Below are 23,558 nucleotides of genomic sequence, written 5' to 3'. Positions count from 1 at the left end.
TGAATTGAATGGAGAGAGAGAGAGTGATTGAGTAAAGGGCAGATGCAGAGTGAGGAAAAGCGGGATGCTGGTGCCTAATGGACTCGTCTTCTCACACAACACACACACTGGCCAAGCTAACCACGGCCATGTGCAGGAAAGGGACATGAGGTTGCCCAAGCTTTGTTATTTCAACAATGCTTTGTCATTAGCTGGAGGTGTATGTGTGTGTGTTTGTGAAAGAGAGTTTAAGATGGCATGGAAGTGGTTTTCTTTATCCCCTTTGTGTGTATATGAATGCCTTTTACTGCGAGTGAGAATAATAGCTTTCCAGATATGTTTTTCTCTGTGTGGGTGTTTGTGTGTCAGTGTGCAAGTGCACGTTCAGGCTAGTGTGTATTTAGAGAGAGAATGAGAGAGAGGGGGGGGGTGAGAGAGAGAGGGGGGGGGTAAGGGTTAGTGGTTCAAGGCAAGCTATTGTAATGATGCGAGTTAGCAATTTGTGTACACAGTCGTTGTGTTAGGGTGAAGGTGCTGCCAGCTCTTCAGTCTGAATATGAGAGAGGAGAAGGCTTTAGTTACATATTTTGTCCCTGTGATTCTGTGTTATAAAGGGACAAAAAGTGAGATACTCATTGTGTGAATATTCAACATAGGGATAGAGAGCGAGAGTGGGTAGAGAGAGTGAAAGTGTGTGTGTGTGTGTGTGTGTGTGTGTGTGTGTGTGTGTGTGTGTGTGTGGAGGGTGGTTCAGCCCAGTCTGTCTTCCCTACAATTCTGTGTGAGCATTCAAGATCGAGAGAGAAAAAGTAAGGGAGAGAGTATGTGTGTGTGTGTGTGTCTCTGTGTGAGAGCATGAGTGAGAGACAGCAAGAGAGGGAGAGAGAGAGAGCGAGAGCGCTTTAGCCTGGCATTTCTTCCCTGTGCCTTTCAGCTCCTCTCCCCCTGAAGAAGGAGGCGTGTCCATTGGCCAGCAGTATAAATTCCAAGAGGAACCACTCGTGTAGAGCCATTCTCAGGAGCAACCCTATTGCACTGCACCCCATATGGAAGACGAAATTGCTACTCGACTTGAAAAACTTGATGCCCCTTCCCTACACCTGGACATTGGCAAACCACAGACTTTTCTCTTTGCACTATAAGAGGCTTCGTGGGTTCTGTGTGAATTCTACTTGAAGGGAGAAAGACTCACCTAAATAGACCAGTGGACATTTGTTCTACTTCCCAACATATGAATAACCACTTTGTGCAACTCAAAGACTTAAAGACTTTCGTCGCATGGGAGAGCAAGGACTAGATATTTAACATTCTTTGATCTACCTGAATTCTTTCTCCAACCTCCCAAACATCCTAGGGCTAGGAAATCGAGCCTAAGAAAAGGCGAGGTATAACAGCGGGGACATTGTGTTCCAACTCCTGCCAAAACCCCTGCCACCCAAAACACCAACCAGCGGGCAACATCAAAGACCAAACCCTCCAACCGCCTCCCTCCTCCTCCTTACCCTCCAAAACTAAAGCAGAGAACAAACAGTTGTGGGTGAGAGAGCAGAGAAACAGAAGGAATACTAACAAACGAACTGCGGGAAAGTGCAAGAGAAATCGAAAGGCAAAGATTTGAGATCACGCCTTCGGGACTGCCATGGTGCGAGGTGGCGGTGCGGCTATAGCGCCGCCCTGCTGGGGCCTGTGGGCGGTGGGTGCCCTTTCGCTGGCGACCCTGTGTCTGACGGAGGAGGCCATCCGCTGCCCCGTGTGCTCTGAGGAGCGGCTGGCCAGCTGCCAGCTGCCTGATGGCAGCTGCGAAGAGACGGTGAGGGAGGCGGGCTGTGGCTGCTGCCCCACCTGCGCCCTGGCCAAGGGGGTGCACTGCGGCGTCTACTCGCCCCGCTGCGGCGCGGGGCTCCGCTGCTACCCGCCGCGGAACGTGGAGAGGCCCCTCCACTCGCTCATGCATGGCCAGGGAGTGTGCACCGACGAGAGGGATGTGGAAGAGAACTCAGGTGAGACAAGAGGGAAGGAGTGGTTGTGGGCTACCGGTATCTTTAATGTTTATCCACTGATGTGGCTGTATGTGCAGGTGGCATCACTGGTGGTCACCCTCTGTTAAAAGTGGGTGATGCATTATGTTATCCCACCTTCTTTTCTTCAGTTGCGGTCCGACTCTCCATATTGTATTTTAGGCTACTGTACGCAACACTCTTAATGGCGCACTGGCACGCCTACCCAGAATTAGGACACCTCAACAATAGCCTCAGTCTTTTTCCAGGTTAGTACTGTATATAATATGACGTAACTGTAAATCAAGCCTGGCGGACTGGTTGGTATCTCTCTCACACCCTCTCTTCCTCTCTCTCCCTCTCTCATGTTGGATCATAGCTGGTCCGGTTGGACCATACGCAGTTAAGAGGGCCAGGGTGCCGGGGCTGGGCCAGAGTGTTCTCTCCCTGCTCCCTGCTCTTACCTGAGCTGGGGAGGGTGTGGCAATGTGCTGCTTGTTTGCTCTAATCTCCACTAAGCCTCGGCCCAGAGCACACACACCAGCTCTTCACGCATGGCCTGACCCGAGAGCACACAGTCCCCCGCTGTTTTGCACCCGGCTGTACACAGTAAAAGGACACCTTCTGCCTTAGACAGAGCAGAAAAGGTATCGGTCAGAGAGGGAAGCACTGTGGGGATAGTATGGCTGGGCGTGTGTGTGTATGGAAGTATCAAATCAAATGTTATTTGTCACATGAGCAGAATACAACAGGTGTAGACCTTACAGTGAAATGCTTACTTACAAGCCCTAAACAACAATGCAGTTCAAAAATAAATAAAAAATAAGAATAAGAAAAAAAAGTTACAAATAATTAAAGAGCAGCATTAAAATAACAATAGCGAGGCCATATACAAGGGGTACAGGTACAGAGTCAGTGTGTGCGGGCTCCTGTTAGTTGAGGTACATGCAGGTAGAGTTATTAAAGTGACTATGCATAGATAATAACAGAGAGTAGCAGTAGTGTGGGGGGGTAGCAGCTGTTTAGAAGCCCCTTGGACCTAGACTTGGCACTCCGGTACTAGGTCTAGGGTGGCTGGAGTCTTTGACAATTTTTAGGGCCTTCCTCTAACACCGCCTGGTATAGAGGTCTGGATGGCAGGAAGCTTGGCCACAGTGATGTATTGGGCCGTACACACTACCCTCTGTAGTGCCTTGCGGTCGGAGGCCGAGCAGTTGCCATACCAGGCAGTGATGCAACCAGTCAGGATGTTCTCAATGATGCAGCTGTAGAACCTTTTGAGGATCTGAGGACCCATGCCAAATCTTCTCAGTCTCCTGGGGGGAAATAGGTTTTGTTGTGTCCTCTTCATGACTGTCTTGGTGTGCTTGGACCATGTTAGTTTGTTGGTGATGTGGACACCAAGGAACTTTAAGCTCTCAACCTGCTCCACCATAGCCCCTTCGATGAGAATGGAGGCGAGCTCAGTCCTCCTTTTCCTGTAGTCCACAATCATCTCCTTTGTCTTGATCACGTTGAGGGAGAGGTTGTCCTGGCACCACACGGCCAGTTCTCTGACCTCCTCCCTATAGGCTTTCTCGTTGTTGTCGGTGATCAGGCCAACCACTGTTGTGTCTTCGGCAAACTTAATTATGGAGTTGGAGTCGTGCCTGGCCATGCAGTCATGAGTGAACAGGGAGTACAGGAGGGGACTGAGCACGCACCCCTGAGGGGCCCCCGTGTTGAGAATCAGCGTGGCGGATGTGTTGTTACCTACCCTTACCACCAGGGGGGCGGGCAGTCACGAAAGTCCAGGATCCAGTTGCAGAGGGAGGTGTTTAGTCCCAAGGGTCCTTCGCTTAGCGATGAGCGTTGAAGGCACTATGGTGTTGAACGCTGAGCTGTAGTCAATGAATAGCATTCTCACATAGGTGTTCCTTTTGTCCAGGTGGGAAAGGGCAGTGTGGAGTGCAATAGAGATCGCATAATCTGTGGATCTGTTGGGGTGGTATGCAAATTGGAGGGGGTCTATGGTTACTGGGATAATGGTGTTGATGTGAGCCATGACCAGCCTTTCAAAGCACTTCATGGCTACAGACGTGAGTGCTACGGGTCGGTAGTCATTTAGGCAGGTTATCTTAGTGTTCTTGGGCACAGAGACTATGGTGGTCTGCTTGAAACATGTTGGTATTACAGACTCAGACAGGGAGAGGTTGAAAATGTCAGTGAAGACACTTGCCAGTTGGTCAGCGCATGTTCGGAGTACACATCGTGGTAATCTGTCTGGCCCTGCGGCCTTGTGAATGTTGACCTGTTTAAAGGTCGTACTCTCATCGGATGCGGAGAGCGTGATCAAATTTCCGTGCTCTGTGTGTGGGTTTGTATATGTATGCATGTGTTTTTGCGTGTGTGTTCAGTGTATATGTGTGTGTGTGTGTGTGTGTGTGTGTGTGTGTGTGTGTGTGTGTGTGTGTGTGTGTGTGTGTTTGTTCAAAAGTATGTCACCCCTTCAAATTAGTGGATTTGGCTATTTCAGCCATACCCGTTGATGACAGGTGTATAAAATCAAGCTCACAGCCATGCAATCTCCATAGACAAACATTAGCAGTAGAATGGCCTTACTGAAGAGCTCAGTGACTTTCAACAGGGCATGTCCTAGGATGCCACATTTCCAACAAGTCAGTTCGTCAAATTTCTGGCCTGCTAGAGCTGCCCTGGTCAACTGTAAGTGCTGTTATTGTGAAGTGGAAATGTCTAGGAGCAACAATGACTCAGTCGCGTTGTTGCACAAAGTGAGGTCCATAGAGAAATGGTTTGTTGAGATTGGTGTGGAAGAACTTGAATGGCCTGCACAGAACCCTGACCTCAACCCCATTGAACACCTTTGGGATGAATTGGAACGCTGACTGCGAGCCAGGCCTAATCGCCCAACATCAGTGCCCGACCTCACTAATGCTCTTGTGGCTGAATGGAAGCAAGTCCCTGCAGCAATGTTCCAACATCTAGTGGAAAGTCTTCCCAGAAGAGTAAAGGCTGATATAGCAGCAAAGGGGGGACCAACTCCATATTAATGCCCATGATTTTGGAATGAGATTTCAAACGAGCAGGTGTCCACATACTTGTGGTCATGTAGTGTCTGTGTGAGTGTGAACTGAATGTGAAAGAATGGATTATAAGTGTATTTGTATATATTTGTGAGTGTATGTGTTTGTGTATTGATGTAGCTGCAGTATATGCGGGCGTATGCACCATATGTGTGAATGTATGTCCATATCTGTGTGTATCCTGTTATCGATCTCAGCATGTTAATACGTGGTGAAGCGTGTGTGTGCGTTGTATTGCAGGGAACTGTGTGTGTGTGTGTGTGTGTGTGTGTGTGTGTGTGTGTGTGTGTGTGTGTGTGTGTGTGTGTGTGTGTGTGTTTAACAAGAGGAGGTAATAAAAGCTGCCTGTCTGCCTGTATGAAATTACTCTGTAATGGAGAGCGGCCAGTCTCAGGCTATTAGAGCTCTCTGCAATCAGTAATTCATTCTCACTCTCTTCATGGGCCCATTCCTCCTCCTCCTCTTCACTGGCACCGCAGATGTCTGACTGACTGACTCCTCTTTTACTGGAGATGTCTTGTTCACGTCCCTCTGCAGACATCTTGATACAACTCCTGTCTTTTTCCTCTCACGGTAGTCAGATTCTTCTTCCTACTGCAGCAGCAGAGGTCTGGTTCCACTTTAACATCTAATACTGTATGGCTTATCTGCTATTCCTGTTCCATCGTATTCTTCAGATTGCAGCAGATGAAACTGTTCCTGCTTTTTAATTCTTCCTCCCTCTCCTTCCAAAGCAGGGGGAACTCGTAGGCAGTTTTTCACGGTGGCGAATTCCATTATGCCAAAGAAGTTTAGTAGCGATCGTAAAAACGCACCTCGAACGAAGCAATTAACTCATTTGTTCCAGATCTCATCCACACTGATTGTTCCAACATCGCTTCTTCAACCAGCAGCACTGCTGCCGGGACCTCCAAAGATTATCGGTAATGGCAGTGAACTATCTCCCAGTTCCAAGCAGTACAGCAAGGCAAGACTTTGGACAGACTTGAACAGCCCTCAACTTCCAGGCTTCGTCTGACATGGCACCCTATTCTCAGGGCTCTGGTCAAAAGTAGCACTCTGCTTTAGGGAGAATATGGTGCCATTTTGGATGCACTTCCAGAGACTCAAGTCTCCAGTCGTCTCCAGCACTACTGCACCAGTTTCCGCCTGGGCCTGGGTGAGTTGCTGCTCCTCTCCCCCCTGCCCCGGAGCGCATCGCCCACCGTCCAGCTCTGCTAGGATGAGCTCATCGGCACGCTTGCTGCCAGAGCAGAAATGAGAGCCTTCTGCTCTGTGCGAGGCCAGTCTAGGTTAGGCCAGCACATAGCGTGACTAAACGGAATCAGAGAGAGGGGGAAAGCTGTTTAGTGCATGATAAAAGGTTGACTGTCTTGGTTTTGGCTTCGTACTGTCCTCTGCATTGCTTAATCTGGCTGAATGTTTTTCCCTAAACATTGTTTACTGACTGACTTCGCCATCCACACCATTGTGTTGTCTGTTTGAGGCGAGCAGCGCTGAAGCAGAAGTGGGCTAAAGTGTGAATGTTCAGCGGTTTGGGAGTTCTCGTAAACTCTCTCGACAAGATAGGGGGTGTCAGCGATTGATGAAATGCTAAATGGTGTCGAAATGTTTGGATGTTTTGTTTTCAGTGTTCTGGAATCCCACTATCCCAGTGTTGAGCTTTGGTTGACCCCCCCTGGGTCCTGTCATGAAGGAAAGTACCCCCCAACGTAGCCCTACTCAATAAGTCTTACATCAACACTTCAGTGCAGCGCCTTTGAAACCCCATGCGCCAGAGAGACAGGAAGAAAAGGGAAAGAGAGAGAGAACAGAGAGAGAGGAAGAGAGAGGGAGGAAGAGAAAAACCCAAGCCACAAGTATACGAGTTCCTTTGTGGCACATTTGCCGGGTTTATCCATTATTAAACCGAGGGGTACATCTCCTTGAGACGCTTCCCGCACTGCCCCAGACCTAGCAACAGTGAACATGTCTGATAAAAATAGAAGAGGGTTTTTGAAAATGGAACGGATTCCCAAAGAAAAGGACACCGTATGAGGAAGGTGTATAACTGATCCTGAATTGACTGTATGTGTACAGATGAAATGCTACCATCAAGCCGCAGTCCCAGAGACTGAGATGCTGCCTCATATCCCAATGAAACGGTCAATACTCAGAATATAACATTTTCATATGTTTTGTAAATACACTTTTCCCAAAGCTAGCCTGCCATTTCCATGGACCGACGCACAGACCATTTAAATCTGAGGAATACATGTCCAGATTCAATCTACTGTACGCCTTCTGTTACTTTCCTTCAAGTAAGTTCAAAGCTACAGTATTCGTAAACTCAATTTCCATAGCAACTGTAAGTACTGGAGTACATTCTGCATCTTATCATGTCCTGCAGGTCTAATGCAGTTCCTTAATAACAGATTCTTATGAGGGCTTGGAATCCATTTTAACATTCCAACTGGGTCTCCTTTGGTGTCATATTCAAAATGGTTCACAAACCTTTTAAACTTGGACTTGTATAGTATTTACAAGCAGATACAGATGTCAATGGAAATGTCACTACTGAAGTCAGGTGTTGAGAATACCATTCACGTTGGTGGTAATCTTAAAGGAGTTACATGTCTCTGATGTACAGTATGTATCTGCATTTTAGGCAGGCCTATCGGTGGCACTTCTAGTCAACCATCTGTTCTTGTCAACCATCCACAACTCCTGTTCTTCTTATGATGTGAGGAAAACACTTGTCTGTGTGCTCACTGGAATTATGAAACTGATTCAATCATTTCTCTGTGGCCAATGAGGATATGTTGGGGAATAGGGCAAACCAATTGCAGATGTCCCTGATGGCATGTTTTGGTCTTTATTATTTGCTTACTTTGGGTATTTATCCCATTTGTACAGCTGGGCTTTCTGCAGCAGAACTCAGTAAATGTGATTAGCTAATTGATCCCTCCATGGAACCATGGATTTAGGACCCCCTCCTGGTGTTGGAGCTGTGGAGACAGAGATACACAAACAAACCAACTGACGCTGAGTAACACAGAGCGATGATGAGCGCTCGCTAGCTGGCCGTCAAATTCAAATACGCCTAATCCTCGGAGCACAGTGAAATCAAAGTCCCTCATAAACTGTGTGAGTTCATGCGTGAACGTATTAAACAGCAACCGCTCCCATCATGCTTTGTTTGGAAACATCCCATGCGAACACTTATATTACAAACATCTGGCAGGGGATTCAGCCAGTGGTGCATTGTTTGAACAGTCGCTCATTAATTTTGAATTAAGCCTGTTGTATGTATTTACCCACGGTTTGCACACTAGAGACTCAAATATAATGCAATCAAAACGTGCTTAATCACTATGAACAATGTTACTATTGGCATGAGCAGTGTGTTGCTGTAATGTTTTATGTTGTATTTTCGTGCATGATCCTGTTTTGTGGGATATTCTTACTGTGGATAAGCAAAAACAACCCAAACCAACCAGTAATTATGGTTCAGTTCTTATTTCATGGATAATTCATTTTGGCCTACTTTTGTGGGGTACCTACCTCTATTTATGGCTGCTATATGGTTTTAGCAGAGAAGTAAAATGAAAGTTTAAGAAAAAAAAGGGAAGGGTAGTTGAGCACAACCCTTTTTATTGTAATAATGTCCACATGTATTATTTTACAGTATAGAAATATGCCACACAAAGAACTATGGACCAATAAGCTTAAAATACCCCCCAAAAAGTGGAGGGTAACACTTTAGTTAAACAGATTGTACACATTCTTGCTAATGCCAGCTTACATATAGAGCAATGAGTTGACGTAGGATATGCAGTGGGAGACAAGTTGTGTCAAACGTGCACTGTTTACATTTAAGCGTGCCAAACGCCCACTGTCTCCTCATCCAGATTTCCACTGATGCAATGACGGCTGACGATAAGCATCTCGCTAGCTGACATACTATAATGCTATATAGTGTAACAAAGTCCAGCCTACGGAGCCATGTCCCCCAGGACAGTGTTGAGACTAGTACACATGCTCCATCCAGACTCCCAGTGACAGCTGCAACTGGAACATTGGAGTTCCATGCCACCCTCTGAACCTCTGTGGGCTGGGAGTGGGAACACACCACCAACATTCCCTGGCAAACACCTCACTGGAGGAAGGTTAAGTCAGAGAAAATGACTGAAAAATGGTTTGCAACTCGGTCGGTTGCAGACTTGTCTGCACTAATTCAATGACATGACGGAAGATGACGGTTTGAGGGATCCAGCAGCTCTTGAACACACGTTAACTTTACATGAACCTCCCTGTTGACATGTTCATGGCCTTTGGTTTTTAAACGCTGTCAAAACAGAGGGAAATGATAGAACCTTTATCAGAACAGTCTTAAAATCGAGTCTTTCTTTATCTTGGCTATGCACCTTTGGCTGGGGTTGGATGCGAGTGCGTACTGCACACTGTCCATACTTGTGTTCTTCATCATAACTCTTGACAAAGGAATCTAGCTGAAATGGTTGGCCCCGGTTTTTTTTTCTATTTGTTTAACATTATAATTTTTTATTAAAAGAAGATTATACTTGGATTTTTTTCCTGGAGTGCATCCCGCCCTTTCTGTTCTTCATCATTGCAGCCTGCCTTGTGCCTTAGCCTGCCTGTGTTTGAAGCTGAGATGTTGATACAATCCTCCTGAAACCACACAATGAAGCAGCAGCTTCCTCCCTGGAGAACAGCGGTGGCAGCAAACAGGACATGGCACCCCTGACCCACTTTTAAATAACTTTGGGCTTGTATGAAATGGCACTCCAAAAGAGCATGGATTCGGCAAACCGCTAAATGGCAAAAGAGGGAAAGAACAACTTATGGGGAGACGGGAAAACAGCTGAAGTCGTAAAGTGCTGATGAGTAAGGCCAACAGAAATATACAAACCCCCGGTCAGCAGAGCACAGCCTGTCAATCAACTTCAGAGCAACTCCCTCACCTCAACCTCACATAGAGAGGTACGGTATAGAAATGTAAACCTCTCGTCTCATTAGTAAAATCTGACTAGAATAGCTAATGGAAAAGCCCTTTACCCCAAGTCTGAAACAGGCAAAGGTCAGCTTACCTCATGAGTAGGCTAGTCTATCCGTTGTTCAATAACAAAAATAACTTCACAACAAAACCTGTTGAAAGCTAATTGCTATTTAATCCTAATTACAGAGTAAATTCCCTTGGAAAACGTGGAAAGGTCAGAGAGGGCAATGCAGAAGATCTGACTATGAGAGAAAGTAGGTTCCCAGAAGCAACTAGTATTACGCCACACTGACGTAAGACACCATTTGTGCTTTGATCTTTCCAGTGATCTGACAGACAAAGCTCAAGGCAGCACTAAAGCCCAGGCTCTGGGTGCTATGGTTGCAGTGCCAACCCATGAAATGCCACAGGTCACAAGCAGAACAGCAAAGAACAGTTGGTGGGGGAAAAAGTTGTTTGGGTTACCAACCAACCCTGCAAAGGCCACAGGTGAACAGTCAAGCCAGAACAAAACAGCTGTAAATCTCTCCACACTCCATACCTTTGCCCACCGGCACCTTGTGACACTGCAAAATACCCTCTTCCAATCTCCATCTGGCACAGTGAGGGTTTCTTTTGCTGTAGGGGAGGTGGAGGGGTGGGGGGGGGGACAGTTTCCTTAGGAAACAGCTGGCTGCCTGCAGGGCCAAAGAACTGGAGGATTATTGCAAGGTAAATGTGGCACAGGCCACAATGGGTAGCCAGGCAGTGAGGAGAGAGGGGGTGGTCCTTTCAAATGCATCAATAGCTCTCCTTGGCAGAAGTATGGTGCCAGTGGTTAAAGGAAGACCAAGAGAGTTGAGGTCCAAATTGAGATTACTGTACTTTACCCCCCTGAGTGGGAACACCACTGTTTGTCCTTGATGCTAAGCCCGGTTCTTAGCCTACAATTACCCATTGTGTTTTCATCAAATCAAATCAAATGTTATTGGTCCCATACACATATTAATGGAAAGATAGCTCTGTGTTGGTATGACAACATTTGCGTTGGGTCAGGTCAGTAATATGCTGTAAATTAGGTACATTAAATTATACATTTTCATGCAATCAACAAATTGCGTAAAGCCTCTGAGAGGCAGTGTAATTTACAGAGAAGCCTGTCAAAAATGTCATGGTCTATTGTTTTAACTCTTGTGTTGTGACATGTATGATTTGCGACTTTGTACGGGTTGGGATTGCGAGTCTTTCATGTGTTGTGTTGGTTGTAGCTCTAGAGGTTTCCCTTGTAAAAGAGGTCTCTTGACATTGATAGGACTTACTGGATAAATAAAGGTTTAAATACAATTATGTGACTTGTAGTGCTGTGACTCAATGTTAACTCTTGTATCCCACAGCGATGGACAGACAGGATGAGATCATCCCTGAGCATCCCAATAACAGCAACATCCGCTGCAGTCCCCAGGACAAGCGCTGCATCCAGAAGACCCTGGCCCGCCACCCCGCCAAATCCACCAATCAGAGAAGCAATAACGCCAGGGAGGACCCGAAGGCTGCCCTGGTGAGCGCACCAACCACCATTCACCTCCGTATAGGAAAAGATTACACATAAAGATCACGTATAGGAAAACATTACATACGAACATTTAAAGTATTTGAGCAGGTGCTGGATGTAAAAAATAATGTCACCCCATAACTTTCAACTAGAGTCTCTTTGAGTCTAGTTACTAGACCGACACAGGTCTAACAGGTGTTTTCAATGACTATTTTACAGATCAAAATCACTAAGTTTAGCAGTTAGGTTACAAACAGCATGTAACCTATTCGTTATTTGCAGCACTCAACATTTAATGGTCATCTCATGAAACGTAACCCAGGTGTTCACTGAAATCAACAACAAAGGGTAGTATAAAACTGTTTGCCATTTCCAGATACCTACATGTATATGTTTATGAGCATACATGGGCGTACATTTCCAAACATCTACATGGGCCGCACAAGCCTGGGTACCAGTCTGTTTAGCTAACCTTCCACTCCTTATTCTCCGTGTCATATGCCAAAGATTAGCATGACAGGAGTGGCAAGGAGTGGAATGATAGCTGAACAGATTTTACGACTAATTCCACCGGTGTTCCTCAGGCTCCATGTCGTGCTGAGCTGCAGAGAGCGCTGGACCGACTGGTGTCCAACACTCGCACTCACGAGGATCTCTACAGCATCCCCATACCCAACTGTGACAAGAACGGAGACTTCCATGCCAAGCAGGTTTGTCGACTGACAAGTAGTTATTATCCCACTGTTCTCTATATTATGCACTATTCAGGAAGTACTCCTTGACATACTCCGAAATGGCACCTTATTTATTCCTTATATAGTGCACTACTTTTAACCAGAGCCATATTGGTGTGGGTTCGGCATGGTGTGTGCAATGCCAGGGTTGTGGATTCGATTCCCACGGGGGGCCAGTACAAAAAAAGAAGAAAAAAGAAATGTAATGTATGCATTCACTACTGTAAGTCGCTCTGGGTAAGAGCGTCTGCTAAATGTAAATATTGGGCACTACCAAAAAAGTAGACCACTATAAGGAATATCGTTCCATTTTGGATGCAGACATTTATCCAGGTAGTCTGTGGAGAAGGTCTTTAGCAAGCGAGATCCGATCATCTATCATTCACTCGGTCTGGTATCAGACAGGCACATACGAACACACTACGCAAACAATCCCCTCTAACTTCGTCACTGATCTATTAGCCAAAACACAAAATGTCTGTGTAACAGCATTGTTTTATGTGAGCATTTTCTCCTGCCAAGACTCTACATCTACAGACAAGCAGTGATTTATCAAAGAAAATCTGAGTTGAACCATGTATATACAACACAGTGGTTAACCCAAAATGGTTGACAGTAATCGCTTCATTGCTGTGATAGATGTCATTAGCTTTTCGAAGCAATTATTTCTTGCTATGTCTGAAATGGGCGACTTTGTAGATAAGACTGGGACGAATCTGAGAACATGGAGCTAGATAAGGCTTGTTGCTCTGTAGAGCTGAATACGCTACAAAGCAACAGGCGTAGCAGAGTCAGTCAGTGATAAAAGGCTTACCATGCCAAGGGCATCAGAGTCTGGGGTTAGGCTTGATTGTGTAACACAGTTAAAGTACCCTTGTCTGCTCTTTATAGTGTGTAAAAGGCATCTGTTTACTGTTGATCTATAATTGCATTGTGGTAGAACTTTACAGCACCCTTTGTGAGCATAACTAAGGTTATGAGAGGTCATCGGGCATCTTTTCATTGCACAGGAGGAATCTCAATAGGAAAGTTGAGCCAAGCTGATGGGGTGTTTCAAAACCACCCCAGGTTATGTACAGATACTTATCACTCAGTGGTTATGATTCATACAACTTTGAGTTTCTATTCAATTGATTCATATTCACACTGGTGAGATTGAGGGGCTTGAGAGAAAGTTATTAACTAAGGGAACAATGTCAAATATAACAGTGGTTTGATTTTGAAGGTTCCTCAGGTTTGAATTTTAAGGTACCTTAAAGATGGAATCCGCAGTGGGGGGGAAACGTCGCCACTGGCCGCCCTACCACCGTTGTTATTGGGTTTTTTTCCGAGCTGAGGAGAGTCGTGCAACATGGTAAAGAAATTATTGCAGTACATATTGCTCTCTTCTATCGTGCGTGCAAGGATGTAACCCAAGTGTTCACTGAAATCAACAACAAAGGGTAGTATAAAACTGTTTGCCATTTCCAGATACCTACATGGACGTATATGAGCATACATGGGCGTACATTTCCAAACATCTACAGTTGAAGTCGGAAGTTTACATACACTTAGGTTGAAGTCATTAAAACTTGTTTTTCAACCACTCCACAAATTTCTTGTTAACAAACTATAGTTTTGGCAAGTCGGTTAGGACATCTACTTTGTGCATGACACAAGTAACTTTTCCAACAATTGTTTACAGTGTCATAAAATAAGTCGTACTCATCCTTAAAAATGTCGTACTGGAGAGAAGAGGACCAAAACGCAGCAGGTATGTGTATGCTCATCTTCCTCTTTTAACTCCGGCAGTTCAGCGCAGTCTGACCTCTCTGGCGACTGTTGACTGGCGGACAGCTCTGACGACTGTTGACTGGCGGGCAGCTCTGACAACTGTTGACTGGCGGGCAGCTCTGACAACTGTTGACTGGCGGGCAGCTCTGACGACGACTGTTGACTGGCGGGCAGCTCTGACGACGACTGTTGACTGGCGGGCAGCTCTGATGACGACTGTTGACTGGCGGGCAGCTCTGATGACGACTGTTGACTGGCGGGCAGCTCTGATTACGACTGTTGACTGGCGGGCAGCTCTGATGACGACTGTTGACTGGCGGGCAGCTCTGATGACGACTGTTGACTGGCGGGCAGCTCTGATGACGACTGTTGACTGGCGGGCAGCTCTGATGACTGTTGACTGGCATGGCTGGGTTGACGCACTTGTAGCCTGGTGCGTGGTGCTGGTACTGGGCTTACCAGATTATGTACATGCACCTCCAGGCTAGTGCGGGGAGCGGGAACAGGACGAGTCGGACTGGGTTGACGCACTTCCGGGTCCGCACGAGAGACAGGAGCTGGAAACCCAGGGCTATGGAGGCACACAGTCGGTCTAGATCTTACCTCCTGCACAACCCGCCTTGGCTGGATGGAACTAGTAGCCCTGTACGAGCGGGGTGCTCGTACAGGGCAGACTGGGCTGTGCAGGGGCCTGATGGTAGCCGTGCGTAGAGCGGGAGTTGGGTAGCTTGGTCCTCGGAGGCGTACCGGCGACCAGATGCGCTGCGCAGGCATCCTCCTACCAGGCTGGATGCCCGCTCTAGCACGGCACCTGCGAGGGGCTGGAATAACGCGCACCGGACTGTGCGTGCGTATGGGTGAGATAGTGCGCTCCTCAGCGAAACATAGCGCTCTCCACCCCATACGCTCCTCCATATAACCACGGGTAGCTGGCTTCCGGCTCTTCTTACGCCTAGCCAAACTACCCGTGTGCCCCCCCCCAAAAAATGATTGGGGGTGCCTCTCGTGCTTCACCCTCAGCGCGTCCATGGCCTCGTACCTACGCCTCTCTGCCTTGGTTGCCTCAATTTACCACTGCGGGCAGCGATAATCCTCAGCCTGGTGCCAAGGTCCGGCTCCGTCCAGAACTTCCTCCCAGGTCCACTTCTCCCGCCAGTCCAACTCGAAGTCCCTCTGGTCCTTCTTCTGCTGCTTGGTGGGTGATTCTGTCATAAAATAAGTCGTACTCATCCTTAAAAATGTCGTACTGGAGAGAAGAGGACCAAAACGCAGCAGGTATGTGTATGCTCATCTTCCTCTTTTAATAAATACAAAATGAACACCAAAATAACAAAGAACGAACAATCGACAAAAAAACAGTCTGGTAAGGCACAAGGCTATACACAGAATAATTCCCCACAACCCCAAAGACAAACACACACACCTATATAGGACTTCCAATCAAAGGCAACTATACACACCTGCCTTCAATTGGAAGTCCCAATCATCAACCCAACATTTAACAAAGACAAACCCCCTGCCACATCCTGACCTAGACTAAGCAATACGCCCTCTGCTGGTCAGGACGTGACATACAGACAGATTATTTTACTTATAATTCACTGTAGCACAATTCCAGTGGGTCAGAAGTTTACATACACTAAGTTGACTGTGCCTTTAAACAGCTTGGAAAATTCCAGACATTGATGTTATGGCTTTAGAAGCTTCTGATAGGGTAATTAACATAACTTCATTCAATTGGAGGTGTACCTGTGGATGTATTTCAAGACCTACCTTCAAACTCAGTGCCTCTTTGCTTGAAAATCAAAAGAAATCAGCCAAGACCTCAGAAAAAGAATTGAAGACCTACACAAGTCTCGTTCATCTTTGGGAGCAATTTCCAAACGCCTGAAGGTACCACATTCATCTGTACAAACAATAGTACGCAAGTATAAACACCATGGGACCACACAGCCGTCATACCGCTCAGGAAGGAGACACGTTCTGTCTCCTAGAGATGAACGTACTTTGGTGCGAAAAGTGCAAATCAATCCCAGAAAAACAACAGCAAAGGACCTTGTGAAGATGCTGGAGGAAACAGGTACAAAAGTATCTATATCCACAGTAAAACGAGTCCTATTTCGACGTAACCTGAAAGGCTGCTCAGCAAGGAAGAAGCCACTGCTCCAAAACCACCATAAAAAAGCCAGACTACGGTTTGCAACTGCACATGGGGACAAAGATCGTACTTTTTGGAGAAATGTCCTCTGGTCTGATGAAACACAAATATAACTTTTTGGCCAGAATGACCATTGTTATGTTTGGAGGAAAAAGGGGGAGGCTTGCAAGCCGAAGAACACCATCCCAACCATGAAGCACGGGGGTGGCAGCATCATGTTGTGGGTGTGCTTTGCTGCAGGAGGGACTGGTGCACTTCACAAAATAGATGGCATCATGAAGGAGGAAAATGATGTGGATATATTGAAGCAACATCTCAAGACATCAGTCAGGAAGTTAAAGCTTGGTCGCAAATGGGTTTTCCAAATGGACAATGGCCCCAAGCATACTTCCAAAGTTGTGGCAAACTGGCTTAAGGACAACAAAGTCAAGGTATTTGAGTGGCCATCACAAAGCCCTGACCTCAATCCCATAGAAAATGATTGGGCAGAACTGAAAAAGTGTGTGCGAGCAAGGAGGCCTACAAACCTGACTCAGTTACATCAGCTCTGTCAGGAGGAATGGTCCAAAATTGACCCAACTTATTGAGGGAAGCTTGTGGAAGGCTAGCAGAAACGTTTGACCCAATTTAAACAATTTAAAGGCAATGCTACCAAATACTAATTAAGTGTATGTAAACTTCTGACCCACTGGGAATGTGATAAAAGAAATAAAAGCTGAAGTAAATAATTCTCTCTACTATTATTCTGACCTTTCACATTCTTAAAAAAAAGTGGTGATCCTAACTGACCTAAGACACCTAAGAATGTTTACTAGGATTAAATGTCAGGAATTGTGAAAAACTGAGTTTAAATGTATTTGGCTAAGGCGTATGTAAACTTCCGACTTCAACTGTACATGGGCCACACTAGCCTGGGTACCAGTCTGTTTAGCTAACGTTCCATTCCTTGTACTCCGTGTCATATGCCAAAGCTTAGCATGACAGGAGTGGCAACGAGTGGAATGATTGTCACAGCTCTTCAAAGGATCGGACCAACGCGCAGCATGGTTGTAGTTCCACATATTTATTTATTCCGTGAAACATTTGCAATACACCAAAATACTTGTAACAACAAAACAACAAATCGTGATGCAGAGAAAATAACACTACTCAAAATTTAACAACCCACAAACACAAGTGGAAAAACCCCCTACATAAATATGATCTCCAATTAGAGACAACGAGAACCGGATGCCTCTAATTGGAGATCATCCCAACAACCCCAACATAGAAATAGAAACCAAGAAACCCACATATAAAAAAAATAACCAGAAAACCACCCAAAAACACCCCGTCACGACCTGACCACTCTACTATAGAAAATTACATCTTACAAGGGTCAGGATGTGACAATGATAGCTGAACAGATTTACGACTAATTCCACTGGTCTTCCTCAGGCTCCATGTTGTTTTCTGAGACAAAGTTTTCTGAGACAAAAATATATATTTCATTGTTGGACATAAAATACTATAGAATCACCAGGAAATCAGCTCAAAGTGATTTTAATTTAGGAAATCTGTTCCCAAGTATTCCCATGCATACATAGAGAGGCATATCTGATCGTATCACAATGTAATCAAGGTTTGAAATGATTCTGTTTTTGTCAAATAGTATAAACTAGTATATCATTTGGCTTGTGACTGAAACCTGTCTTGTTTCTTGTGTCTACAGTGCCAGCCAGCACGTGACGGGCAGCGGGGAAAGTGCTGGTGTGTCGACCAGAAGACGGGCATGAGGCTTCCGGGGCCCCTGGAGCTGCGTGGGGAACTGGACTGCCACCAGCTAATGACTGCAACCATGAGAGAGTGAGGAGGGGACCGGCAGGGCCCCTGGGGGGCTAGGGCTTAGGGCCAGCCAAATTCTACTGGTGCTGTTTAGTTACAACTATGGAAGGAAAGGACTTAACCCTAAAGCCTCACTTCACGTGAGGCTAACGGTACTTGCTTAATATGAAAAAGATAAAAGGAAACCATAGAATTTTGTTATTTTATTATTGTTTGTTTCCGTGTGTGAGTGTATGTCTGTATGCATCTTTTTGAGCACATGTGTGTATTTTACGATTCTGTGAAGTTGGGAAGATGCTCTTGCTTTAAATAACAGGTGGCAAACAACAGGCCCCCGAATAAAAGTGTTGTAATCATTCTTCTCAAAACAGGACAACATTGGTTTTGTATAGTTTAGTTGAACTCTGATTTCCATCTCTTAGCATCTTTGAAACAAAAAAACATAAAAACTTTACGCATGAGTTAAGTGTCCTAACATGGCTCAACATCGACCATTCAGCAGCAGCTGTAGAAAATAATGAATATTTGGAGTGTGTGTGAGAGAGAGAATTACCAATTGATGATAAGCCGCAGCTTTTCACAACATTTGGAGACATGTCGTGAAAAGAGAGATTACTTTTGAAAGAATAAACTGTACCTCTGAGAGGGACCCAGAATAGATGTGCTTTATCGCTCTCCCCCTTCTCTCCCTCCTCTCCACATCCCCCCTTCTCTTTGACTGGGAGCTCTCTCTCTGGCTTATTTGTCCAGGGGGACTGGCAGCATAGCTGGGCTCAGGACTCTGTACACTGCTGATAGGATAATCTTGTTTCTCCAGCTGGGGCTGAAGTGCTAAGACGCCAGTGCTGCTGCTCTCATGTTTGTATGAATATGCTTCTATATACAGGATTTCTTTCCAACCAAGAGACTGCTTGTTGGCAGTATTGTGTAGCTTATAGTGGTGCTATACACTCATTGTGCCAAAAATGTTTTTTTTCCCCCTGTGCTTTTTGGGGGATTGTTTTTAGAAGGAGACAGAGATACAAACTCCCAGATGAGGGGGACAATCTTAGAATGGCCTAAATGTGTGACTGACCACAAATACTGTCTAGCTGTCACACAAATATCTCCAAGTTTTATACTACATTGATGAAATAAAATATACAAGTAAATATAGAGATATCAGTGGGAGCATTACTAGTGTTAACCGCCTGACTGTTTCATGGACTAATGTAGTGACTTTGCATGATTGTAGCATGTGTGGCTAGTGAAAACTTCTTATGGCTATAAGAGAAGAGGACTTAATGACTGCATGATGAAAAAACACGCTCTAGACAGCCTCTGTAATTGCTAGCTAGTTGAAATGTTTGGAGAAACATCAGATGTCTATATAATAACATTAGAAACCTCACAGAGAGATAGCATCCTGGTCATACATGGACTCCCTCCAGTTAAATAAGTGAACACCCTTGACTTTTACTCTGGCAGAGCCAGTTATCAGGTTTGACATCATCGATGAAGCAGTATATGAGCCAAGGAATCATTGATTTGTATTATTATGTTGACAAACTTACTGGTGCATCATACTCTACATACCTTCCACATATACTACATGGACAAGACTGTTAACATCCCTACGGCGATTTGATTGTACTGTATTGCAAATGGGTGGAAAAGATCATGATTGGTTCCCTCGGGCTATGATCTATGATGTGATTGGTTGATTGACTGACTCAGGCTAAACCTGTGGACCATAGGGAGTACAGGAGAGAAGACGACCCTTGAATACAGGACAGTCTGATCAGTGAGTTCAGTGAGGTCGGTCGTTTGTAATTTCTAGAAATGGATAGTGCACTTAATCCTCCCCTGAGAGAGTTGGGTTACTAATTGACTCCAGGAAGGATTCATCTCGCCTGGACATTCATTATTGGTGTTAACAGTACACTGGCACAGTTAGCTTCATGTAGAGCGAGGGGACAGTGCCGAGGGTGTAAACCAGACGGACGTGGGCAGCAGTTGTCCTGCTTCCTCTTTCAAGAACTGAAAGAAGAGTGCAGGACGGGTTGTCCAAAAACAGACTCCTACAAATGATAGGCAGCTCTTTTTGTCAGCAGAGATGTGAGTAGATAGACTAGAGGGAGAGGGAATAGAGACAGTGTGAGTGATAGAGCGCTAGAGAGTCCAAGCTACATTGGGATTGCACTGATTTGCTCTCACAAAGCCACATTGTGTCTGTAAGGCACACAACTTTTACCATTCACTCTTTCTCTCACATACCCCTCTGGTTTGACAGAGGAGCCTAGAAGTCATTCAAGGCCTTTCCTCTGGCTGTTATCCAGAGCAGCAGAACACATACTGTAGCAAGTCCAACTAAGCCCAACATAGCAACGCCCTTTCTCATGGTTGTACTGTCATTGCTACCATGGGTAGTAAATGTTGGGACGGAAACATCTCATTTCATTAGGCAACATTGAACGTTCACACCTCCCAGCCTGGGGACAAAGTAGATAGAAAACCAGCTGTATTACATTGCCATTCAGAATCACAATATCAAAGACATTTGGGTCGATGTGTGACATGACCAGACATAAGCCGGGCCAAAGACAATTATTGCGGACTTACCCAACTGTACTGTATCTGTAACTTGCTTCCTTGTAAAAAAAATATATATAATAAAAAAACTGCCAAAGTTATCCAAAGGATCTATGGGATATTGTATGGTAATACTGTTGTAGTTTACCTAGCAGTCCCTCAATCAATGACTTATCTTCTGAACTAATTACTAACCTGTAGACATTTACTTAACCTACATATGGTAAACTTTGACCAAAACTGTGACCAACAAACAAACATCCCCAGTGGGCTGGTTGAACACACGTCCAGTTTTGCCTGCTTCTGGGTCATTAACCTTGAAACTGAGCCTCTTGATGATCACTAATAGTTTATATTAGCTTTTTCTCAATAGACAAGTCCCTAAAATGTATTTTTGGCTCTCTGAGGCTATTCAATGAAACGGGATGCTCTTGCTTTCCACCACATTCCACCATGACATCCACTATTCCCCTAGACTACATAAGAGCAGTTCCTCCCCAGCAGCCCCCAATGAAAAGCCCATCTTCCAAAAGCTGGTCATATTTGAATTGTCATTGTAAAAATTCCTTGTTCTTCACCGTAATCACACATAACTTCAACAAAGCTACGGATGTCATTCCCAACTAGAAAGACATAAGAAATGGTATTAAGGAAGGAGGATATACTGTAGCTGATGAGTTGATTGTATTCCAAACACAATGAAGTGACATGAACAATGAAAGGCATCTCCAAAGATGTTATGAGCAAGGGTATTTTGACGCACGAAACCCCAAAAACTATAGGAGTGCTTTGTGTACATTACATTATATTCCCTTGTCATGTACTGAATGAATAAAACACTATACATAAGTCTAAGGCCTTATCTTTACAAGCAGGCTGTCATTGTAAATAAGAATTTGTTCTTAACAGACTTGCCTAGTTAAATAAAGGTTAAAAAAAAAAGTCACATGAGTCATACAGTAGAACATTCCATTTCTGTGCTACTGTAGATATTATCTCTAGGTAAAATAGTGCTATGTTTCAAGTCAATGGTCCTGTTTTTCCTTTTGGATCCAAGACCTTCAGTGTTTAATTTACATTCAACTGTGTATACTTACACTATATTACTTGATCTCTAACTTTTGCTCTACTGTCTTTGTATTTCTGAGGGATATTCCTGTTTGCCTTGGACTTTACCTGTTAATTCTACTGTAAAAAGATTCAAGGTAACTTTTGCTTGTGTAGCCTAACTATATACTGGGTTTAAACATGTCAAGATCTTGTATGCGTGGTCCAGAACAGGGCCATGCTTTACAAACAGTGAAGAAAACGCAGCAAGAATTTGTGCTTGTTATGGAATAATGATTTCACTACCTTAGAAATGTTTACTCTATGAGAGAATTGTATACATTGTATTAGATCGAATGAAATCATAAACGTGTAGCATCTGATCTCTCGCCTGATTCTTTTCCTCTCTAAACGGCTGCATGGCATGTAAAATATTCCACCACACAGGAGATACTGGGGCGGCAGGTAGCCTAGTGGTTAGAGCGCTGGACTAGTAACCGAAAGGTTGCAAGATTGAATCCCTGAGCTGACAAGGTAAAAATCTGTTGTTCTGTCCCTGAGCAAGGCAGTTAACCCACTGTTCCTAGGCTGTCATTGAAAATAAGAATTTGTTCTTAACCGACTTGCCTAGTTAAATAAAGGTAAAAAATAATATACTGAGTTCAGGGAAAGTGCATACTGTGCTAAGTGTAGGCCATACTGATTGCACAAGAACTGAGGGTGCACTTCTAAATGGGTTGTTTCAATCATTATGTCTGGACCATCAAAGGCTAAGAAAAACATAATCTCATTACTATTTTCCAGGTCCACCACACAATCATAGCTACAGGTCAAAGAACCGAGTCAGAAAGGCTGAAGTTTCTGTCAACTGAACATCTGAAAAATGTCAAGAATGTATTTTGCCGGATGTAACTTTTGAAGACTTGTTAACAGAAATATATTTTCTAACTCCACTTAAATATACACGTCATTAAAAGTAATACTCAAGGCATGTCCAACGAATACCTTAGGAATGATACATCATAATAATGTGACTGCCACCGCTTCTAAAAATACCTGCATGGTCCACCACCAGAGTAAACTTTCAAGGCTGCTTAGTTCCACTGCCTGAGTCTATTGGTGAGCCCTACAGGCTTAAGAAGAACTGTGCCTGAATCAGAATACTCCAGGACTTTCAGAGAAAAATCCTGTGCCTAATCCAAAATGGGAAGTCAATAGGGATATACGTGGAATCCTCTGCTTGATTTAAAATGGGATTGGACTTTCCCAGCCTGCAGGCATCCAGAATCCCAGAGCTGTGCCTAGGAGGCCTGGGGATGTGTCAGTTAAGCCCTTACATCTGGCATTTAGTCTAGGGGTCATCCATCTCTGCACACTTCTGCCCAGTACATGAACAATGGGCTATATGAAATAATTACGAAATATAATGGAGTACTGCATAACAGGTGCCACACATCAAGTAAGTGATGCAGTGATGGAGGTCAATGTATGTAAGCTGGCCTATCCATAGATATCGAACAGTGCTATCTCAATGGGCCTTTCTAAATAACTGTCGCAGAGAAAATAGTAACGTTTTTTTCTGTATTCAAGGTATTTGAACTGTATTCAAGGTCGTGTTGGAAGACAATACAAATAGAGGGTCACACCATGATCAATAGCCTAACAAATCAAACAACAAGTGGATTATGGCAGAGCCATAAAGAAAAAATTACAAAAATGTCAATCCAGGTCAGAAGAGACTTACTGTGTTATTATAAAGACAGCAACAAGCAAATAAAGCATTACTGTTGACATTGTACAGATTGCAAAGAATGTGAGCAAGAATGCAAAGTATTTGAGTAACAATCAGTGGCGATTTTAAC

At 44.8% G+C, this 23,558-nt stretch overlaps 1 protein-coding gene across 1 annotated transcript; it reads left to right on the top strand.

The window, feature by feature from the left end:
- The first annotated feature begins 755 nt into the window (after nt 1-755).
- Nucleotides 756-22,079, top strand: LOC106564953 (insulin-like growth factor-binding protein 4). Its single transcript, XM_014131503.2, has 4 exons — nt 756-1,979; nt 11,432-11,595; nt 12,174-12,299; nt 17,966-22,079. Exons 1-4 carry the CDS (start codon nt 1,619-1,621, stop codon nt 18,101-18,103), a joined length of 789 nt encoding a protein of 262 aa, XP_013986978.1. The 5' UTR covers nt 756-1,618; the 3' UTR covers nt 18,104-22,079.
- The last annotated feature ends 1,479 nt before the right edge of the window (nt 22,080-23,558 follow it).

Source organism: Salmo salar, chromosome ssa12, assembly GCF_905237065.1.
Source record: "Salmo salar chromosome ssa12, Ssal_v3.1, whole genome shotgun sequence".
Lineage (NCBI taxonomy): Eukaryota > Metazoa > Chordata > Actinopteri > Salmoniformes > Salmonidae > Salmo > Salmo salar.
This window is presented reverse-complemented; position numbering and strand designations above follow the sequence as displayed.

Excerpts from the sequence above, each read along its gene's own strand:
- LOC106564953 (XM_014131503.2), top strand. The coding sequence starts at position 1,619 with ATGGTGCGAGGTGGCGGTGCGGCTATAGCGCCGCCCTGCTGGGGCCTG. Across the intron at positions 1,980-11,431 it reads GGATGTGGAAGAGAACTCAG|CGATGGACAGACAGGATGAG; the intron begins GTGAGACAAGAG and ends TGTATCCCACAG. Across the intron at positions 11,596-12,173 it reads AGGACCCGAAGGCTGCCCTG|GCTCCATGTCGTGCTGAGCT; the intron begins GTGAGCGCACCA and ends GGTGTTCCTCAG.